A 22723-nucleotide genomic window follows, 5' to 3' on the forward strand; every position below is an offset into this window, starting at 1 on the left:
CCTGTGCTGTGGCTGTGGCTCCCCTCCACCCCGGCTGCGGGCATCAGCAGGGTAAGAGGAAAGCCTGAACTCAGCTGGGAGCTAGCAGGGCGGAGCCGGGAAGGGCTGGGCCTGTCTGCCCTCACCGGGCCTGGCACACAGGAGGGCTCGTTAGATGCCAGTGGCGTCCTGTGCAGGGAAAGCCTGGCTGAGAGAGATAAGCTGCAGGGCCCCAGCACAAGCCCCGGCTCCTTGGCGCTGCCAGAGCTCATATTTATGGGACCCGTTCTGCTCAGCCTTCATGGCAATTAATAACGGGCCAGGCAGAGACCACGCTTGGGGTGTGTGTGTGTGTGTGTGTGTGTGTGTGTGTGTGTGTGTGTGCTGGGGTGTGTAGGCCGGGTTTGGTGGGGGGACTGAGTATCTTTCCTCAGGGATAAGCCCTCTCTGCAGCAGATCTGGTCCCTCTCCCCACTTGGGAGAGAGGGGCTGTCCTAACCTAACCCTTCCAGCTGAACTCTGTGGGCAGGGAAGGGGGCAAGAGGCAGGAAAGGGCCTGTTTCCTAGGCTTCTGGGGCTCAGCAAGCCCCAAGCCCACTCTCTGCACCCAGGTGGGGCTGGAGTGACTGAAGGGAGAATCTGGGCCTTGACGTATAAGCATGATACACTCTAGTTCCCTTCTCCCCGGACTACCATACTCTGCAGGAGAAGCTGTGAGATTGGGCAGTGTGAGGGAGGAGGAACAAGGGGATGCAGAAGCAGGCACAGAGTGACAGCCTGGAGTTTGGGGGCAAGCCTGTTTGATGCCCGTGTGCAAAATTAGAAAAAGATGGCCCTTCAGAGTGGACCTGCCCTGCGAGAACACAGCCTGTACTGGCCTCCTGTACCAAGGAAAACGGACTTCCTTCCCCAGGCAACGCCAGCAGCTCCAGGTACGCGGCTTCATGAGCAGCCCTGGGCTGCCTTTACCAGCACTCTCCGGCTTGCTCAGTGCACCGCCTGCACAACCACAGAGGGCAGCCCTGCAGCCCCCCGGGAGTCTCCTTACATCTGAACCCTACATCGAGAAGCTGGGTCACTCTTGCTTGGCCCTGGCTGCTTCCTAGAACTTTTCTCCTCAAAGTGAGGTCGGGGACCAGCAGCATTGGCATCCCATGGGAGCTCGGTGGAAACACAACCTCAGGCCCCATCCCAGACCTCCTGAATCAGGATCTGCATTTCAACAAGATCCTCAGGTGATTCAACTGTGCAGTAAAATGGCTTAGAAAACAGTGGGGTTGTCCAAACACTGGCAGAGATAGGAGGCACAGAGAGAGAGAGAGAGAGAGAGGGAGGGAGGGAGAGGGAGGGAGAGGGAGAGGGAGAGTGGGAGAGAGAGGGGGGAGGGGGAGGAGGAGGGAGAGGGAGAGGGAGAGGGAGAGGGAGAGGGAGAGAGAGATGCAGAAAGCAGAGAAAGAGACCCTCTGCAGAGTAGGGGCAGGAGAAGACAAAGCAGGGAGGAGGGGGCAGAGGACGCAGGCACCAACCTGTTCTGCTTGTTTCAGTCCAGTGCCCAGCCCCCTCCTCAAGACCTGTCACCAGGGCCCCTCCACATAGTACCAGCACACCGGGGACCTCGGATATCTGTTCCAGGTAGGTGGAGGCCCAGCCTGGCAGCTCAGAGTCCCAGGGGGGCACATTTCAGGGCAGGCCTGGACCCCTGGGGTTGGGAACCAGGGTTCTGGGGGGTCTGGCTCCACTCCATGCATCTCCCCCCCGATCTCTGCACAGGCCTTTCACCAGGATCTCAAGGCTGGTGTGCAGGCCCGCGTGCCTCAATCACTCCTGACGCGCCGGTTGCAGGAAGAGAATAGCTTTCAGCTCAATTACCCTTCACATTCCAATATCATAACGCTCCGACGAGGTTTTTTAACCAAAAACAAAAAAGCCGTGTCTGCCACAGGCCGGATGCAAGGCCAGCCATGCAGAAGGGACGGGCCTGCCAACCTAACAGCCCCCCAGGGGAGACTATGGGAAGGGACCCATCCCAAGGCACCGGCCGCACAGAGAGGTCCGGGGCCTCAGTTTACTGACAACACAGGCCCTGCCACTGCTCATCAACTACTAGGCCTGAACAACGCTCGGCCCTGGGGAGAGAACACCGAGACCCACGTCCAGGGAGGCAGCAGGGAGTGACGTGCCCCAGACCAGTGCCCCAGGTCTCCGCTGTCACAACACTCATTCTACTTTCTCCTTCTAGGGGCAGGAATGCCACCCAGACCCCTCTGAGTGCCACAGCACGATGGCATAATTCAGCTGGGCCACAACCTGGGGAGCTGGGGTCTAGTCTTCATGTCATTTCATACCCATTGGCTCATCTGTGTCTTAACAACAACGCTGACTAGTTAGGAAGTTAGCTAGAGCTAAGGGTATTAACCCCACTGCAATAGATGGGTAAACTGAGGCCTGAGGAGATGGAAGGAGAGGCCCAAAGACATGAGGAAGAATCTCAGTCTGGTGTCCCTTTAAGATACACTGCTGCCATGGGAGGCGAGGGCTGTGGAGTGGGGTGAGGTCTGCTCCAGTCCAATGAATCTAGGCAGGAAGGAACTTATCTCCACTCCCTTAGTATGATGTGACTGCCCCCATCTGAAGACCGTTTTCACAGGGGAGGCATAACCAAGGGTCTATACCGTGAATCCTGCACACTCATGAACTCCTGAGCACACATGTTCCATGCTCGTGCCCCACCCCATGTCACACGTTGGAGGGCTCCAGAGCCGTGCCCAGAGGAAGAGGCCTGGCCCACCCTCTCCCACCCAGCTGTGCTTTCGTCTGCCTGGCCAGCTCGGTGCTAATGGCTTTGATGGCAGCATCCCCTCCCTGTGTCCTCCTGGCCTCCCGCTGGCTGTGGCCAATTGGCTCGTGATTTACCGCTCCGGGGCGCTGACCCGTGAGGGAGACACACGGGACAGAAGGAGGCGGGGCGGACGTCATGCCTGAGGTGTGTGCACGCATGCGTGTCCTGGTGCAGGGGTGGGAAGGTATCTCTCCAGGAACACGCTGCCCAGCTGGGCTCTCTAGGACTGGGAGCGGCATCCCACCCTCTTGCTAGCCCATGCTGGCCATGGCACTGGGCACCGTCTGGACAGAGGAGGACGGGGGGAGACCTCGAGAGGGCTGCCAGAAGCCTCAGCCCGGAGGGCATGCCCAGGAGACTAGCACCCCTCTCACAGTGGTCCGCCGCCTGCTGGGTCCTCTGAGAATCTGGGCACGCATGCCACGAACACCTCCACGGCCCCACCTCCCGACCCACTGTCAACAGAGGCAGCACAGCATGGGGTGGGGGACCTGGAGGTGAACCAGCTGTGTTCACATCCCAGATCAGCAACTGACTTAACCTCTCTGAGCCTCAGATTCCCCACCTTAAAAGTAGGGATAGGGCTTCCCTGGTGGCACAGTGGTTGAGAGTCCGCCTGCCGATGCAGGGGACACGGGTTCGTGCCCCGGTCCGGGAAGATCCCACATGCTGCGGAGTGGCTGGGCCCGTGAGCCATGGCCACTGAGCCTGCGCGTCCGGAGCCTGTGCTCCGCAACGGGAGAGGCCACAACAGTGAGAGGCCCGCGTACCGCAAAAAAAAAAAAAAAGTGGGGATAATCCCAGTACCTACAGCACAGATGGGTGACACAAAGTACCAAGTGAATGCATGTACAGTCCCCATTATTGTTATTACTGTTGTTATTCAGTGCCTTCCTCATGCCCAGTACCCCTGGCCCTTATGGGTTCAAGGAATTGTAAGATACAGACCCCATCTTTAATCAGTTCATGAATCCTGGGACTTGGGACCAGGAGAACCCACACATCAGACAAGTGTTATAAACAGAAGCTGGAACAGGAGGTGGGAGGAAGGCAAGGTCACTGAGCCCATGCCAGGCCTGTCCAGTGCCCCATCTCTTCCTCAGTAATGCCCCTGAAGCCAGAAAGGCCTTTTCTATCTTGTGGGGTTTACACTCACCTCAGATATAAGGAGGAAGATGGGGTGCCCAGATGCAGGGGAAGCCTCTCCTGGCCTCGGACCCAAGCCAGTCCCTGCTCCCTCCCTCCCCAGCCCAGACTGAGAACTCCCACAGGTGACCCAGGCTTCTGCAGGGCTGGGCGGTGGAGGGGAAGGACAGAGCTGAGAGAACCAATTTGCCAAGCTCATTTAGAGTTCGTGTGTCCAATTCTGCTGCCTGGAGGGAGACATGCTTGATCTCCATTCATGCCACATGCCACAAGGGACTTGGGAGTTAGGAGGGGGGCAGCGGGGGCGGGGGGTGGGCAGTGGGGCCCAGCTTTCCCGTAGCACTAAAGCTGGGACAGGTGACTGCCCTATTCCACCCATCAGCCATCCAGAGGGGGCCAAGCTTTGGGTGGTGGCTGCCTGGGTCCTCAAGCACTGGCCTCCAACCCTGCTTTAAAGGTGCCACTGTGGGTGAGCAGGACCCAGCCGGGATCTCCTGGAGGCCAGGGACAATATCTCACTCCTCTTGTGTCCCCAGGGCCCAGCATGGACTTGGCATCCAGCAAGTTTGATGAATGAGTGAATAAATGAATGAGGGTGGGGTCAGGGGCATGGGACCAACACTTCCGCATCCCAATACTGCTCTGGTAGTGAGCCAAGAAGAAACTCCTCTCTCTCTGTCTCTGGGCTCATTGATGCCAAGAGGTCAAGCTTTCCAGGAGGGTCTCCAGCACGCAAGCACCTGCTAAGCCCTCCTCTGGGCAATGGGGAGGTCTTCCTGGGGTCCCAGGAGCATGACAGCCAGTTCTTGGACGCAGCACTTCTCAACACAGCACTCCACACCCGCATCTGCGAGCTCTCCCTTTCTCTATCCCCACAGAATGGGCTCTTAGGCTCTCCCACCTCACCTCACCTGGTTTCTACAAGGCTTCTTCCCAGCCAGGGGCCCTCCCCAGCTCTGGGTGCCCCTGCCCCATGGCTGGCCCTCATGGATCATCCCTAATGACCACCAGCCTCACACCTACGTCCAGACAACCCACCTCTGGGTACACATGTCCTCCTGCCTGAAGGGCCCCAAAGGAGCAAGTGAAGTAGAGTTTGGGGGTTTGGAGGGGTGTGCTGCAGAATGCGTGCCCTGCTACTCTGCCTTCAGAGCACCCGTATCTGTCTCCTACCTCTGCTGAAACGAAGTCCCACTTAGTGGCTTAAAACAATACAAGTTTATCATCTTACAGTTCTGGGGGCCCGAAGTCCAAAATGGGTCTTACTGGACTAAAATCAAGTGGTTAACAGGCCTGTGTTTCTTCTGGAGGCTCCAGGGGAGAATCTGTTTCCATGCCCTTTCCCACTTCTAGAGGCCACACTCATTCCTTGGCTAATGGCCTCTTCTTCCTTGGTCAGACCAGCAGCATAACAACTTCAGACCTCTCTCTCTGACCTCTGATTCCATGGTCACATCTCCTCTGATTCTTCTACCTCCGTCTTATAAGGACCCTCGTGATTACAGTGGGACCACACAGATCAGCCAGCTATCTCCCCATGGAGGCCCATAACTTCATCACACCTGCAAAATCCCTTTTGCCACGTGAGGTAACATAGTCCCAGGTTCCTGTGATTAGGATGTGGACATCTTTGGGGCTACTCTTCTACCTACCATACCCCAGTCCCATTAAATGACGCCCTTTCCTCCAACATCCCTGACTGAGGTGCCCTCATTTCCCATTGCTGCCTGCAACCCTGGTGAGACCAGGCTCAACCCTTCTCCGAAGGCCTTGGTGGGGGACTCGCCAGCACTTCTGAGCTGCCTTCAGCATCAGGCCTTGGGAACAGAGCGCACCAGGAATGGTTCATGAAAAGCGGGGAGGGAACAGCCGTGCAAAGGCCCTGTGGCACAATGCCCTCGGGCACCAGAAAGAAGGTAAAGGCACAAGAAGGCACAGAGCCAAGGGGAGGTGAAGAAAGGGCTGGGGTCAGGCCCTGCCAGCCTGGTGGGATTCTGGTCACCATCCTCAGAACACCACGGAAAGGTTTTAGTGACATTCCTTGCACATCACAGGGACTCAGTACAATTGAATGAATGGACGGATGGGAGAATGAATGCATGAGCCTGTCTACCTTCCTTCCTTTCTCACCAGTGACCTGCCCCAAACCTCCCTCCTGCACAGCAACAGTTAATGGGATCTCCCAGGCTTGCTCACTTATTTATTTATTTCCCCACGGCTGCTGTCACCGACCCGCGCAGCTCGAGCGTGGCTCCGTGGAAATGTCTGTAATCGCCAGCACACTTTAGGCATTACTTCCACACCATTTACGGCTTTCCGCCCCAATAGCTGCTGTTGCATTTCCCTCCATGTCCATCTTTTGGGCTGTGTTGGGTGGGTTTTTTGTTGTTTTTTTAAAAGGTCTCGTGGCCCCTGCGTTTGGGGAATCTGATGGTTTGGGGAGGTGGCAAGAAAGACAATGCTTTGGGAGATTTATTATTCCTCTCCCGTTGCCCTGGCCCTGCCCCAGCCCTGAATAGAGAAGGGAAAAATACAACAGCAATCACTGCAAGCTGCTAAGAAGCCTTTAAAGATTTTTGCGTTTTCTCATGCAGGCCTGAGACGGGGTTGCTGGTAGGAGCTGCAGCTTTGTGGAAGCCTGAAGGTGCCGGAACTCAATAAAGGTCACTTCAACCAAACACCTCCCCCCGTCCACCTTCTCCAGACCCAAGGCTGCCCTCTCAGAAGCCGGCAGGCTTACAATAAACCCCCAACCCCAAGTGGATACGCTGGGGGTAAAATGCATTTGGACTCACTCTGGGGGGCAGTTACAGAGAAGACAGCATCTGGGACTAGCTGTGTAGCCTTGGGCAAGTCACTTAACCTCTCCGGGCCCATTTCTCCAGCTATAATATGAGGACAAGCACACCCTTCTTACCAGGTGAAAGACTTCTAAGAGGATCGAAGGAGACTGTATGAGGGAAGGGGCCCACATCCTTTTTTCCCTTCCCCTTCCTCTCAACCCAAGTTTCAACCACTCCATTTAGTTTCCCGTGCAGCCTCCTGTCCCAGCACTCAGGCAGCTCCATATCCACCTGCAGAGATGACCCCTGACTAGGGAGGGGCTGCCCAAAGGTGATGCCCACAGGTGATAGTCCTTCCAGCCTTGCCGTGTGCGGGCTGTAGGCTGAGCCCTGCACATGCATCATCTCATGTCACCTGCACAGTGGCAACCCTGCATCAGCACCACACCCATTCAATCAGAGACAGGAAGTTTCCTAGGGACTCACAGATACAAGTTGTGAGACCAAGATTCAAACTATTAACCTAACAACTGTGGGAAGTGACCTCCGAGATGAAGCTGGCTGCCTCTACCCCGGGTCTTAGGTGATGATAAAAACCTAATAGAATGTATACTATAAAATGAAAATGCACGAAAGTAATCCATGGGGTTAGAAGTCAGGACAGTGCTTACTTTCTGGAGGGAGGAGGAAGGACTGGAAAAGTCGCAAGGGGGCTTCTAGGAGCTGGAGAGGTTCTGTTTCTTGATCCAGATGTGGTAACACAAATATGTTCACTTCGCAATTAACTCAAACTTATGAACACTTACGATTGTTCGTGTCTCTATATGTATGCTTAGGTAATACGTAGACTCAAAAAAAAGGAAGAAAAGAAAGGAAGGGAGGAAGGGAGGGAAGAAAAGAGAAGAGAAGAGAAGAAGAGAAAAGAAAAGAAAAGAAAACTCATGAAGCCTGCAGGGCCATTGGAGAAAATACCCCAGGGGTTAATCTGTCCTACTTGCATGAGGCTTTAAGTTCAGGGCCTTCCTGCCCGTCCTGACCTTGACCCCCACTATGGAGTGGACAGGCTCAGGACTAACAGTCCCATTTAACAGAGGGGAAAATTGAGCCCTGGAAGGGGGAAGTGACTCATCCAGCCACAGGTGGTGGGGTTCCTGTCCCCTCCAGGCTACAGCTCTCCCCACTTTAACTTGCTGTGCTGCACGGACAGGTGACAAGACAGGAGGGGCTGCCCACTGGCTGAGCCCGCCCGAGGAAGACTCAGCACCCAGACCTGGGACTGGTTGGCCTCTCTTGCCCATGAGGGGGCCTGGGGCCAGCCCAGGAAGGAAAGGCCAGGCCAAGGTTAGGAGGCAGAAGGTTGGCCCAAGAGTGGGGTTTAGAAGCCAGGATGGACGGAATGGATGTAGGAGCAATTCCAAGGGCAGGGACTAAGAGAGGCCTGTGCCTTCAAGTCCAGTGGAGAAGACCAAGTGAAGGGCCTAAGTATGATCCCCATGGCCACCTCCAAACGGAATAACCCGGGCAAGTCTTCCAACTCCTCTAACACTTGGCTTGCTTATCTGTAGATGGTGACAGAGAGGACCAACCTCCCCCACCCTCCCCCACCGGCTTGCTCTGAGGAAGGAAGATTAGGGTCTGGCTAAATGGTAGGAAGGAAGACGGTGCAGTGGGTTTGGGTGAGAGCGTCTCGGGGGAGGGCACAACATGAACGAAGGCAGGGCGGCAGGAAAGCGACTACCCTGTAGTGAGGACCCAGGACGGAGAGGACAAGAAAGCTGGGAGAGTAAAGCCTCATGCAAATGGAATGGATTTCAACGCAGGGCTTGTGCTAGGAATGGTGGGAGGCACAGCTGGGCTCACACTGGGAGATACCGAGAGGGGAAGGGTCAGTGGAAAAGACCTCCAAGCCCCTTCCCTCTCTCCGGGGCAGGACTGCAAGAGGGGACAGCCTGAGCCTGTGACCCTCCTGGACAAGGACGTGGCCAGGCATTCGGCTCTTTGTGGCTGGCAGTACCCCACGCTGGGGAGGTGGGCTGGCCCGTGGATGGTGAAGACAGCGAGCGGGGACGATTGCATTGCACCTAGCGATCACGCCCGGGTGAAATCGCTCAGGCGCATTGTCACATCTGGAGAGAAGAGCGGGCTTTTTAATAGACGGACAGGAGGCTTCTACTTAAGGTTATTATAAAGAGGGAGAACTCAGCCCCTTCCAGCTTCCAACCAGCACCACAAAGTTGCAAAGTAATTAAAGGCTGCTAAGGAATCAGAGAAATTATAATAATTCCATCACCCAAGACCTCTCTCCCTCTTTCTCTCATTTTCTGGTAGAAAACAAGGTGGGTCGGGCAGCCTGAGAACACATCACAACAAGCTTACTGTGTGGGCCCTCCGTGTTATGGGGGGCTGCCAGGCCTGTCCGCAAGCCATTTTGACAATATCCGAACTTGTTACGGTAAGTAGAGGGGCTGAGACAAAAATCACAGAGCAATTTCCAAGAAGAGGAAAGGCAGGACCGCGTGTGGTTGGTCCACACCCTCAAGAGAAGGCAGACTGCCAGGCCACGGCTCCTGGGGTGTGGGGTGCTATGGGAGTCTGGGAGGCAGCACCCGCTGGGCCCCCAGCCCAGCTCTGGACATCCACCTCTGAGAACAGCGCTACGCCTCCAGCCAGGGGTGCACTCAGTCTCACCACGGGTCTGGAAACCATCTCCCTGAGCATCTTCGCTGGTTACGTTAGGTCTTCGGTGGTTTGCCACTGATTTACCAGGTGACCTTGGGCAAATCTTTGACCCTCTCTGGCTTTGTTGATCTCTACAGAATGGGCGGTGGGATGGGGTCACCTCGACGGTCCTTCTGGTGCTGGTTTCAAGGAGTCTATGTGAAATGCTCTCTGCCTATTACTAGTTATTTCTAGGTGACTCTGTTTCCAGTTTTTCCTTGTCACATCTTAGTTTCATGTTTTCCTCATGTTTCCTGTCTCTCACTGAACTGTAAGTTCCTTGTCCACTAACACCCCCAATATCAACCAATCAGTACACAGCAATGGAGCCCACCTGCCGAGCTCCTTGGCCTTCCAAGCAACTTTCCTGCAGTTCTCTGGGAACTCTTCAGAACAACAGGAATGCCGGTCGGCTACCCTGTGGATGTGCTGCCTCGTATACATGCTCTCACTGAACTCTCACAACAACCTCAACGTATCCCTATTTTATAGATGAAGAAACAGAGGCTCCGGGAGGCTAAACCCCTTGTTCACGGCCTCCCAGTGTGGAGCGAGAGCCCATGTGTGCTTGCCTCCATCACAGCGTTGCAGTAGGGACCAGGGTCCCTGTGCCACAGATGGGGCTCAGGTTCTCACGATGCAGTGAAGCCACGGCTGCTCCTGGATGCACAAGGGACCTTCTTCAACCCTCTGTTTCCTAAACCTGTTCTCCCACCCAAGGTCTAAGGAAACCTCACTGCCTGGAGGAAAAGGGGTGCAGGCAGGAGTTTTACACCCTTCCTCCAACAGGGCCCCACCACGCGGGAGAGGAGAACAGTAAAGAGAAAGGGAGATGAAAGACGCCAGATGGACTCCGGCACACGAGGCTGACAGCCCAGCAATGCTGCAGGAACATCTCCAGCAGGCAGCTATCATCTCCTTCCATTTAGGGGTTCTTTATTGAAAGGGCGAGGGGCACAATAAAAGGTATCCCGGCACGTGCCAGAGAATCCCTAACGCACACGAGCTGGGCTCCACACACGGTCCCCTGCTTCGTATTCATGGCAGAGGGTCCTGCAGTCATTGCAATGGAATTATATGGGCCCCCAAAGACTCCCAGTGAGAATCGGTGAGGAAACCGACGTAATTAAAAACATTATTACCATTCAGACAAAATAATTTCAATCACATCTGGGCTCCTTCCATCTCCTGTTGCCACACTGTCCTCTTTCCTCGTGCTGGGGGGGGTGGTGCCCACAGCCCTGGCCACGCCCCATGGGCATGGAAGGAGCTGCCACAGGGATCTCGGGGGATGGGGGGCCCTGGGTTTCACTCCACAGGGTGGAGGAGGGAGCAAGGAGCTTCGGACTGTGTGGCTAGGCTGAGCTCTCTGGGCCTGGGTTTTGTGGGACTCCATTTACTCCCTCCCGGGCACCCAAGACCAAGGAGGAGGTGGCAGAAAGATGTTGACTCTTCCCTGCAGGCAGGCTGAGCAGCCTGGCATTTACCCATGTGTGGGTCTCTGACTTCTCACGGAAATGTGTTGCACGCGTATTTGAGGACTGAAGTCTTGGAGGCTATCTCTGGGCACACGCTAACCCTGCAGGTCACACGGAAGGGGCATCGCTATGACCATGGCTGGGTCCTGACCACTGAGGATGGTCCTCACTGCAGACAGTGGGCAGTGGGCTCTGAGTGAAGCTTCTCCACTGAACCCCCATAGCCTGTGCACGGGGCTGTGTGACAGCATCCAGCCTTGGATGGGAGGAAGCCTGTGCTCGGAGCCCAGAGTCCCCAGCTCGTCTCCCTGGGCAACATTTGGCAAACCACAGCAGGTCATAGCAAAGTTGCAAAAAGACCCATGCAAAGATGCTGAAAAATGAGAGGGAAAGACTTGGCTCTAGTTGCAAGCATATCTGATGCCAGGGGACTTAGGGAAAGCAGTCACCTTGTATTGGCCTCAATTTCTCTCGTCTTGAAAATGGGAAGAATAACTTTCCCTTGACTTACAGAGTTGTCATGAGGACAAATGAAAGACAGTGAAAACACTAGGACATAGAGAAGACATTACTTAAATAAGTGCGCGCGCGCGCGCACACACACACACACACACACACACACACACACACACCCCACAACCTCAAGAATGTAGAAATAGGCAGCCCTATTGCTTTGCGCATATGCATATCTTCATTGCTACAAGCCCAAAGCTCGCTGTCCTTGCTGCTGCAGGCTGAGACACCCGCCTGCTGGGAGAAAGGAGGGGTTCCAGGTATCCGTCACTGTGCTGCTAGCAGGGGGAGACCACAAAAGGCACAGGCACCGGCTGCTCACCGAGGGACACAGAGACATGGCCCAGTGTTGCCACCTGGCTAGAACAAACTACTCTGACTCTAGCCAGCAGGATCCAGAGCCCCTGAAATGATTTATTGGCCTCCCTCTCCCAGATCAATAGGCGGGTAGATAGATGCAGAGGGGGCCCCCAGGCACCGTGGCCCCGAGGTAAAAATTAATATGGCCCGTCAAGGGTCTGCCTCTCCTGGCGTGGGAGATGACACTCTCATGAGCAGAGCTGACACCTCAGGGGGGATGGCAGGCACAAGCCAGTGGAAGTCCCCCTCACCCCCCATCTCTCTCTGCAAACCGGGGATGCAGTTTATAAATCATTCAGCATCTGATGCGCACTCCTTGAGGAGGGCAGCTGGGGGCACCGCTGTAGGGCCCAGTGGGTGCTAATAAGTTTGGCAAGTCCACCTCCTCAGACTCTGGGCCACTCCGGGCTCCCCACATGCCCACGGCACATGGGATGGCATGGCTGAGATTCAGGAATTGGCAGGCAACAGAGGGCGTCAGTGAGCACCAGCAACAGGCTCCGCATAAATGCTCCTGCTGTCCTCCCAGCCACCCAAGAGGCACAGGAAGCAGCAGGGCTCTGCCCACTCGTGAAGTTCACGTCCAGGGGACAGGTTCCTAGACTGGGTGCTGGGAACGCACAGGTGACCAAGCTCTGTTCCTGTTCTGTCTGACGGGAGACACGGACATACAAACAACAGCTACAACCGTGAGCATTTACTGGGCATTTACACTGGGCACCATGCTAAGTACTTCTCTTACATGGTCCCACACACTTTAATCCTCACGACAATTTTGCAAGACAATATAATTATTTCCATTTTGCAGGTAGAATTGAAGCTACCTGCCAAAGAACCCGTCACCAGACTTGTCTCTGAATCCTGGCTCCATCCTTGCCTAGCTTTGGGCAACTTACATATCCTCTCTACTTCCCCATCCACAGCTGTAGAATGCGAACATGAGTGGCTACCCCGTGAGGCGAGGACTCAGTGAGCTCCCACACTGGAAGTATGGCATTGGGCACATAGGAAGCTCTGAATTACAACAAAACATCAAATTATTATTATCATTATAGAAATGAATTATTTACTTTGTTTCATTGACAAAAGATTGACAGGAATACTCTTCTCCCTGTTTTCCCATCTCTAGTAAGGAGTAACTTTCATTTGTCTTTATTAAGTGACATGGAGAGATGGTGTGGCCTAGTGGGACCCAGCGCCAGGAGCCCTGGGTTCTGGCTCCGACCCTGTCCCCAGCCAGCTTTGAGGCTCAGGCAAGGACTCTCAGTCTCTCAGGCCCCTGTCAACTCGTCCCAGCACCACCCGTCCCCACTTCTAGCCTCATCCCACCTTACAGCTGGTCACCCAAAGCCAGGGGTGACAAAGATCTATGCAGGACCTGTCCATCACAGAAACTGGGGAGGGACCCAGAGGGCCCAGGCCCACTTCCAGCCTGGCTTTGTTTCTACAAGGTAACAGTGGGCACCTGCAAGGGACGCACACACCTATACAGTCACTGTCCCGCCTCAGCAGGATCTCTGGTCAGGAGTTAAAGTTCATATTCCTCTTCGGGAAATTCCAATATATGAAAAGAAGCTAAAGGATCACAGAAAGTACTGATATTCAGAGACAACATCATCTGCTTCTCTGACTAACAAACTCCTACTTATCCTCTAAGGTCCCAAACAAATAGCCCCCATATATAGACCAGGTCACGCCTTCCACAGTCCCCTCCATAGGTCTACGCCTTCCACCCTACTTTGCACATTCTAAGCTACCATGGCATTTAATACATTTAGACATAGTTAGACATCTACTTACTTGTTTTTCTCTCTGTAAAATTACCTTCCCTGAGCACAAAGACCCTGGCCTCAATCACCTGTAGTTTATGGTGACTGAGTGTGGCTCAATTCTGTAGTTTATGGTGTGGCTAAAATGTATTATGAGCCACAAACTGGGCTAAGGGCTTTTCCTACCTGCCTTATTAGAGCTCTCACAATAACCCCACATGGCAAATATTGTCGCCCATCTTATAGATAAGAAAACTGAGCTCCATAAAGGTTAGATTCCTTCCAAAGTTGTACAGCTGGCAAACAGCAGAGTCTGTGTTTTCTACCCTGCATATCCAAGCCAGCTGAAAATCCCTGGGCCCCGCTCCATAGCTGTTCAACAAATGTTTGTGTTCATTTCAAACGACTTGAGTGGATCAAAGCACAGCGGATCAGATTTGGGCTTTGAAGGACAGGCAGAATAGAGTTAGGCCGAGAGAAGAAAGGAAACACTCCAGTACTAGTTAGAACAGTACAAAGTGTGTTTTACAAAGAAAAGAGAGAGACACAGACACACGCTCAGAGGCGCTGGATCAGCCCCTCGGCTGACAGGAGGATTCGTGAGGAATACCAGGAGATAAGCTGAGAAATGTAGGTTGAGGCCAGATGGATAAAAGCCTCCACTGCCCAGCTAAGGAGGCTGAACTTCTCAGAACTTCAATGACGTGGCCATCCCTGACACTTCAGAGGCCCTCCTTGACCCGAGGAGCCACCTGGCACCATCTGACTTCTAACCTCACGCCATCCTCCTGCCCAAACACCCAGGCCCGAGGGTCACCTCCCCAGGGCACAGCTGGAGGGATGCTGAAGGTCAGCGAGGTGGGCATGCACCCCTAACAGAGGTGCTGGAGCAGCGTCGCTGGGCACAGACACAGGCAAACATGTCTGAGCAAATTGGAACGCCGTAAAAGTCTATTACAGCAAATCAAACAGCAGTCAGCATGACAGCCATTAGCCTGAAATGAATACACAGGGGCTTAATGAGGTCTGTCAAGGCTGGCTCGGTGAATTAAGTTGCCAATTCTAGCAGGATTTCCCTTTTCTTTACGGACTTGAAAGCATCCACGCTGCCTCTGCCTCGTTAGGGCTTCGACAAGTGCATTGCAGGGCCTTTCACCCTGATAAAATGGATAATTACATGTAGAACAGCTTAGTGAGGGGAGAGGGGTGGGCAGGAGGGGCACCAAGAACAAACAAACCCAAACACACCTGTCCGGCTTAGGCAGGGGCTTCCAGAGGGAGAGGGGGCAGGGCTGGGTGGGCAGGGGGCGGGTGAGCTTCTCCCAGGAAAGGGGCAGTGCCTGGTCTTGACCCGCCTCCCATCTGCTCCTATTCCAGGCCTGAGGACGTGGGTCCCCATGGGTGATGTCTCTAGGCAGGTGTTGACAGGCTGAAAGTTCCCCTCAGAGATGGGCTACCCCAGCACCTCTCAGAAACCCTCTGATGGGGAGGGCCACAGATATTATCCTCCAGGGCTTGCTGTCGCCATGGAGTTAAAAATGCAGCTTCCTGGGCCACCTGTTCCCCAACTACTGATTCAGAATTGCAGGGGCGGACTTCCCTGGTGGCGCAGTGGTTAAGAATCCGCCTGCCAATGCAGGGGACACGGGTTTGAGTCCTGCTCCAGGAAGATCCTACATGCCGCGGAGCAACTAAGCCGTGAACCACAACTACTGAGCCTGTGCTCTAGAGCCCGTGAGCCACAACTACTGAGCCCGTGTGCCTAGAGCCCGTGCTCCGCAACAAGAGAAGCCACCACAATGAGAAGCCCGGGCACCGCAACTAAGAGTAGCCCCCACTCGCCGCATCTAGAGAAAGCCTGCACGCAGCAACGAAGACCCAACGCAGCCAAATAAATAAATTAATTAATTAAAAGAATTGCAGGGGCCCGGGAATATGCCTCCCAACAGTCCCCCAGGAAATTCTGATGGGGTATGTTTGGGAGCCTCTGATTCATCACCTCCCCGGCACTCAGTACTAGATGGCTTCTGAGACACGGGGTTCTCCTGCTTCTGCTTGTATACCTTCAGGGATGGCGAGCTCAGTACATCCTCAGCAGGACAGGGGAGTAGATTGTGGGGTGGGTCTCATTAGAAAGTTCTTCCATATGAGGACCTAGATTTACCTCCCTGTAACTTGTTCCCCACGCCTATCCCTGGGTTTTGGACACAACAGACCCAAACATTATCAGGGCCCCTAGGGCTGGGGGGAGTGGAAGTTGGGAAGGTTAGGGATGGTGTGCAGGTGGCTAGGATGACCAAAAGAGGAGCTGAGTGCATGGAGGCAGCCACTGGAGGTCTTTGTCAGCCCTCAAGGAATAATGAAGCACTGGAGGATAAGAAAGGAGCCACTCCTGCTGGGATGCCTCCTCAGATCACGGCATGTCAGTCCTGGAAGGGGCCTGGCCCAACTCCCCAGTTTAACAGCTGTTGGAGTTGAAGGCAGCAGAGGGGCAGTGACAGGTCTGAAGTCTCACCCAGCCAGTTGCTGGCACAATCAGGACTAGAACCCAGATGTCGTGACCTCCAGTCTCCCTCTTCCCACCATACAACACAGGAGCTCTGCTGCTCACCTTGGCGAGCTTCTCCTGGAAACCCACCTCCTCCTGGAAGCCTGTTGAGATTTCTCTGATCACTCTGGCACCCCCTCAAGACTGATGCCTCACAGGGTCTGCAGTGACCCCTGTCTCTCTGGTTTGCATTCTCATCCTATTCACATCCATAGGGCCTCTTTCACTGAATCGGGCTTCTCAAGGGCAAGGGCCTGGGGTTTCCAGGGTGACTTCAATGTAAGCAGGAGACCCCTGCCTGAATTCTGGGCCAGGACCAGCAGACTCTTCCCTGGTACTCCAGCTGGGGCTTGAGCCAGGCAGCTAAGCTCTAGCTCAGGTGTCCACCCCAGGCCAGGGCTGGTCAGTGCCAAGCCACCTCGGGTCAGGAGGGGCCAGGCCTCCATCCAGCTGACACCACATCCCCGCTGGCCACACGGAGCAGCCCTGAGCAGGGCATCGAGTATCAGGCCACCTAAGTGACCTGATAGGGAGGTTTACATGCAAGCGAGTAAACCACACAGGCCTTCTTCCAAGGACTGTGTGTCCTTCCAGCCGGCCCCTCTTGGCCTACCCTCTCCGCATCAGATGGGCAGGAGGCAGGCCATTTTATCCCACCTGTCCTCTGCTTTTATTAGATAAGGAGGACCATGGCCCAGAGAGGTTAAGTGACATGCCCAAATGGACCCAGCAATCTGGGAGCAGAGCAGGGGCTAGGCCTGGGGTCTCTGGCCTCTGGTTCTGGCTCCCCTCATTATATATTCCTCTGGCCTCCCAGGTCTCTGTGCAGTGAGAGCCTGGCACAGCACCAAGCCCACAGCAGACGCTCAATAAATATTTGTTAAATGAATGAATGACTGAAGAGGCTCTCTCCTTGGAGGCAGAGGCCTTTGGAGAATCCTGGGGGATTCCAACAGGGTGGTATTGGAGGTCACATCTTCTCCTGGCAAGGGAGAGAGGAAAAGGCTGGCCCTGGCCCAAGGGCTGGGAAGCAGGGATGTGACCCCTCATCCCCTTGCTATTGCTGCTGTCTGCTGCCCCCCGTGAGGGAAGGCAGAGGGCAGCCATGCCTGCCAGGATGGCAGCTGAGCAATGGGTGCAAGGCTCATTAACTCCGAGCTGTGCCCTTGGTTTCTGAGCCCAGGACTAGAGTGCAGGCTGGCACGTAGAGACCATTAAATTAGAGAGACTTCCAAATGAGCGGGGGCCCGGAGCCAAGCTGCAGTCCTGGGCACACCGGCCACAGCTCAGGGCACCGTGTCCCCATGCTTGGGACTGCAGGCTCTCTCTCCCTATGTCCCACCCCATCAGGGGAAGGGCATGAGTACCTCTGGTGTGTCCCACCTGCACATCTGTCCTACTTCACTCTGTCTGGCACAAGCACAGGACCCTTGGCTCACAGCTGAGTAAGGAGGGCCAGCAACCGGAACTTAGAGGCATGAGATCAGGTTTCTTCATCCCTGAGGAATCTGAAGCTGCCCTGGGAGTCAGGAGGCTCAAAGTCAAAGCTGTGTGACCTTGGGCAAGTCACTCTCCCACACTGAGCCTCACTTTTCTCATCCATAAACTGAACAGATATTTTCTAAACCTCTTTCAGTTTCCTGATCCAATGACCCATAACATAAAGGGGCTAGCACTCCAATGCCATGGTGCCAGGCTGCCTCTCCCCGGTGGATTCCATCTCCCATCATTCCCATCCCAAACCTTTACTGCTGCCACCCAACCCAGAGCCCCGAGGGCAGACCTGAGGGACACCCAGTTAGAAGCTCTTTACCCTCCACCTTCAAGGTCTTTGAATTGCTGTCAGGCCAGAAGACTGCCATCGGCCACCGGGGAGAGGGACAGTAAGCAATGAGAACGCTGGGGCCATCGGGAGCCAGCAGCCAGCTTATTAACGAACTGTTTGTAATGCAATGATGTGCACTTCTCAGTTACGAGCAATGGCATGGTTTCACCCACACGCACTCATGCAAATACACTGAGTTACACAGACAACCCAAAGCAGCCGAAGGCCAGCAAGACAGCGCAGGGTTCAAGAAAGAAAGCCCCTTCCAGGCACTGCATGCACTTTGCATCCTGGGGGACCTGCTCTAGCCAAAGCTGGGAGGCCTGGGGTTAGGCCTGCCAACGTACCTGCCCAAGGCAAGCACTGGCTGTAAACGGAAAAAACGTGCAACCTGCCCCTCCCAACCTCTGTCCTGTCCCTGATTCCGGCTGGAGTTGGGAGGGCTCATCCAAGGCAGGCCCTCTCTCAGGCACAAGGCTCCCGCAGCCAGCAGACAGGCCCCCTCAGAGGCGCTGGCTCAGTCTCCAACCTGACCAGAGCTCGTGCTGGGCTGAGGTGTGGGCAGGAGAGGAGCTGGAAATGCCCTTTCTCCAGCATCAGCCTCCTCGCCGGTGGCCCCAGAGCAGCAGGCCCCCAACGTCCCTCAAGTGTGACCCTGGGGGCCCCTACCTCAGGGATGCGGACACTGTAGGGCTGATTATGAAATGTGGGTGCGTTGTCATTCACGTCCCCGACCTGGATGTTCACCTTCCGCGTGATCACCTGGCAAGACAAGAGTGGGGAGCTAGCATCAGCCTCCAGCCTCCTTCTACACAAGGGCTCAGGAACCCCGCCTCCCGGGGAAGCAGGGGCCTTAGGGGACACTCACCCCCTGGTGGTCGCTGACAGAGAACTCCACCGTGAACTCCGACTTGGTCTGAAAGAAAACGGAGGGAGGGAGGAGGTCAGAGTTAGAGAGGGGAGCTGAGGCCCTGCGTCCGGAGCCCTACTTGGTGCTGGAGACCCGCCAGCATTGCCCCAGGAGCTGGTCTGGGACTGGATAACTGAAGGCTTCCCTAAAGAATAAGCAGTGCCTTCTGGGCTGGGGAAGTAGGTTCAGAATATGGACCCTTCCCATAAAAGAGCAGTAGATTAGGAGTCAGGAATCTCGCTCTAATCTGGGCTCTGTCTCTAAATGGCTGTGTGATCTTGAGCAAGTCACCTCTGGGGCCACTTCAAAGTGAGGAGAAAGCAGGGGTTGGGGTTTTGTTCAAACTCTTCCCTTAACGTGCTAAGGGCTACCTGTGTCTCGGGAAAACGTCCTTTGGGGGAACATCTGTTGGGGGGTGTAGATGTGCACACCCCGTGGAGCCGCTGTTCTACAGGGGATGAACCCGAGGTCACTGTCCCTTTTGCCTATCCAGTGTCGCCCCTTACTTGGAGACACCCCAAACCACCCTATTCTAACCCCAAGTCCAGACATCAGCACTGGTCTTGGAAGAGGGACACCATTCAGGCAGGAAGATGCTGCTTCAGGGTCAGAAGACGACGAGCCATCCCCCCGCAATGTGTGCTTCTGCCTCCCTAGGGAAGGCCAGGGGCAGAGGTCACGGCAGGTCATACCTCTCTGTCCAGCGGCTGCCGGAGCCACACCACGCCCGTGTCAGGCTCCACGGCAAAGATGCGGGAGGCCTCCTCCCCAACCACGCCGAACACCAGGGGGTCGTTGTCCATGTCTCGGGCCAGCAACTGGGTCACAGAGGAACCTGAAGTACCCGCAGGAGAGAGCAGAGGGCAAAGACGGGAGGTTAATCCATTCTTCAGCACCTGACTCAGGTGGCTGAGTCCCTGTGGGCAGCAGCCGCCCAACAGACCACCAGCAGGTCACTGACTACCGCAGACCCCTGTGCATCTCTGGCTCTGTTCCGGGCTCCCTGCCTCCATCCTGGTCACTTGTCACAGTGTGTAATAGGGAACTGTCATTCACCACGTTCTGTGACTTCTGCCTGTCCTCTTTTCTTAATTTAGAGGAGTCCTCCAAGTGGCTCAGATGAGTGCAAGCTCCCAACCCTTCAGTTCTTACATTCCAAGATGGGCACAGTACTTAGCCCTAGCCACTCAGAGCACTCCATCTCCCTGGTCACAGTGATTGGTTCAGGGATGAGCATGTGACCCAAACTAGCCAATCAAAGCCAACCCCGGGACTTCTGCTGGAAGTCTGCTGGAACTGGGAAAGAGTTGCTCTCCTTCTACTGGGGCTGCTAAATTGGTCCTGCTGGCAGCCATCTTTGGCACCAGAGGAAGAGCCTGCCTGAGGTTGAGGCCAACAAGGAGGAAAACAGAGCCAGATGGTACATGGAGAGAGATTCCTGATGGTTTGAGGGTCTGCAGCCAACGATACCTGAAATTAGCAATTAGCTCCATCCTCTGGACTGCTCAGCTGTATGAGCTAATAAATCACCCCCCCCTTTTTTTTCTTTTTCTTTTTGGTTTTGCCTAAGTAAGTTGAGTTGGATTTCTGTCTTTTGCAAATGGAATCAATATTTTCTTTTTTTTTTTTCCTGGTACAATAATGTTCATGGAAGCTTTATTCATAATAGCCTAAAACTGGAAACCAAAAAAAAAAAAAAAAAAAGTGTCCATGAACAGTCAGATAGATTTTTTTTTTTTAGGCAGATAGATTTAAAAACAAACAAACCTGTGGTACATTCAATGTATTTAAATCTCACAATAGAAAAGGAAAAGTACGAAGCAATATTTTCTAATTCAGAAAATTTTACAAAACCTGGCATTCATTCAACAGTGATTAGGTGCTGGCCTTACGGTAACCACTAGGGTACACAGAGGTTAGGAAGATTTGGAGCACCTTCAGGGAACTCCAGGCTAGAGCTGGGTGACAAAGTCTAGCTCCTGTCCTCCATCAGAGGACTATGGTATTGCCTTCACCAAGAAACAAAGCCCTGGCCAGAGACCACCCTGGGCATCAGGATGCCTGGCCTACAGCCCTGCCTACGAAGTCCTAGAGTAGGTCATCTTCTCCTGGGCTTCACAGCATCCCTCACAAGGTAGGCTTCAGGTCGGGCGATCAACCATCCTGGCTTGTCTAGGACTGAGGCATTTCCCAGGATATGTGCCCAAAGTAGGACATCCCAGACAACCGGCTCAGCCGGTCACCTTAGCTTCAAGAGTCCTTAAACTGCCAGGAACTGTGCAAAATGTTCCGAGTGTACAGTGTGTCATTTTCTGCAGAGAGGGTCTACGGTCTCCATCTGATTCTCAAGGAGTAGTTACGTTAGAACCATGGCCTTTGGCAAATCACTTCTTTTAAAGCCTCCATTTACCCTATAAAATGAGACAGACACTCTTTCTTTCCCACATACTGACTCTCATATTTACTGAATAGCTCTGATGGTCTATTAATAGCTAAGGAAGGAAGGATTCTAAACTCTGGGAATTTTATCTAGAAGAGAATGTCGATGAGCTTTTCTTTTATTTATTTATTTATTTTTTTGCGGTACGCGGGCCTCTCACTGTTGTGGCCTCTCCCGTTGCAGAGCACAGGCTCCGGACGCGCAGGCCTAGTGGCCATGGCTCAGGAGCCCAGCCGCTCCACAGCATGTGGGATCTTCCTGGACTGGGGCACGAACCCGTGTCTCCTGCATCGGCAGGCGGACTCTCAACCACTGCACCACCAGGGAAGCCCTCGATGAGCTTTTCTAAGTCAACTTTTAAAAGACAATTCTAACGTGACAAGAGCTAACATTTTGGAGCACTAACCACATTTCAGACACTGGGCTAAAGGATTTCTGTGTACTCCCTAATTCATTCCTTCCTGTTATTCTCCCCACTTGTGGGGAGATAAGGTAACAAAGTGATTAAGTAATTTACCATGCCCACACAATTAGCAAAGGGCAGAGCTGGACTTCAAAGCCCAGGCATTCTGGCCCAGTGCCCACATTTGCTTCCACAACCTTACAAATCTCAACACTTGATATGTGAACTCAAGATTCAGGACTTCCATGGACATGACCCTATCAGGCCCTAAGTGGAAGCCCAACACTTAGGAAAGGAAGATACTGGGCAATCATTAGGCTCTTATGATATGCCAGACATGGTGCTAGCCCATTCACATGGGTTCTCTCATTAAATCCTCTCAGCAACTCTGTTTGGTAGTCATTATTCTACCCATTATACAGATTAGGAAGTTGAGGCTCAGAAAGGCAAAGTAGCCTCTCTAAGGTCACACAGCAGAGCAGGACATGGCAGCATCCATGGTGATGAGACGAGGTGAGAAGCAGGAGAAGGAGGACTGAAGTCATGGAACAGAGACCTTTTGGGGAGCCCAACCTTCCCATTTTAAAGATGGAGAAACTGAAGGTATTTAGTAATTTGCCCAAGGTACAACGGTGAGCAACAGCGTCAGGACTCAAACACAAGTTTCGAGACTCCCAGTACAGTGCTCTTTCCTAGATGAGGAAGGAGGAGGTACGTGAAGTCATAGATAAACCAAGCACATCTTCTCAAAGCATCTGTGTCGCTCAGTGACATGCAACTATTTTATTCTAAAACAAATGGGAATATAATGGGGGTACAATATAATATTCTTTTTTTTTTTGCAGTATGCGGGCCTCTCACTGTTGTGGCCTCTCCCGTTGCGGAGCACAGGCTCCGGACGCGCAGGCTCAGCGGCCATGGCTCACGGCCCCAGCCGCTCCGCGGCATGTGGGATCTTCCCGGACCGGGGCACGAACCCGTGTCCCCTGTATCAGCAGGCGGACTCTCAACC

The 22723-nt window shown here is 54.1% G+C and overlaps 1 protein-coding gene across 1 annotated transcript in view; it reads right to left on the minus strand.

Annotated features, from left to right (window-relative positions):
• Positions 1-22723, minus strand: part of CDH23 (cadherin related 23) — a 392970-nt gene that overhangs the window by 307597 nt on the left and 62650 nt on the right. The window contains 3 exon segments of the mRNA XM_060034829.1: positions 18628-18720; positions 18827-18874; positions 19561-19703. Coding sequence (XP_059890812.1) covers positions 18628-18720; positions 18827-18874; positions 19561-19703 — 284 coding nt within the window.

The sequence above is a fragment of the Delphinus delphis genome, chromosome 16, assembly GCF_949987515.2.
Source record: "Delphinus delphis chromosome 16, mDelDel1.2, whole genome shotgun sequence".
Classification (NCBI taxonomy): Eukaryota; Metazoa; Chordata; class Mammalia; order Artiodactyla; family Delphinidae; genus Delphinus; species Delphinus delphis.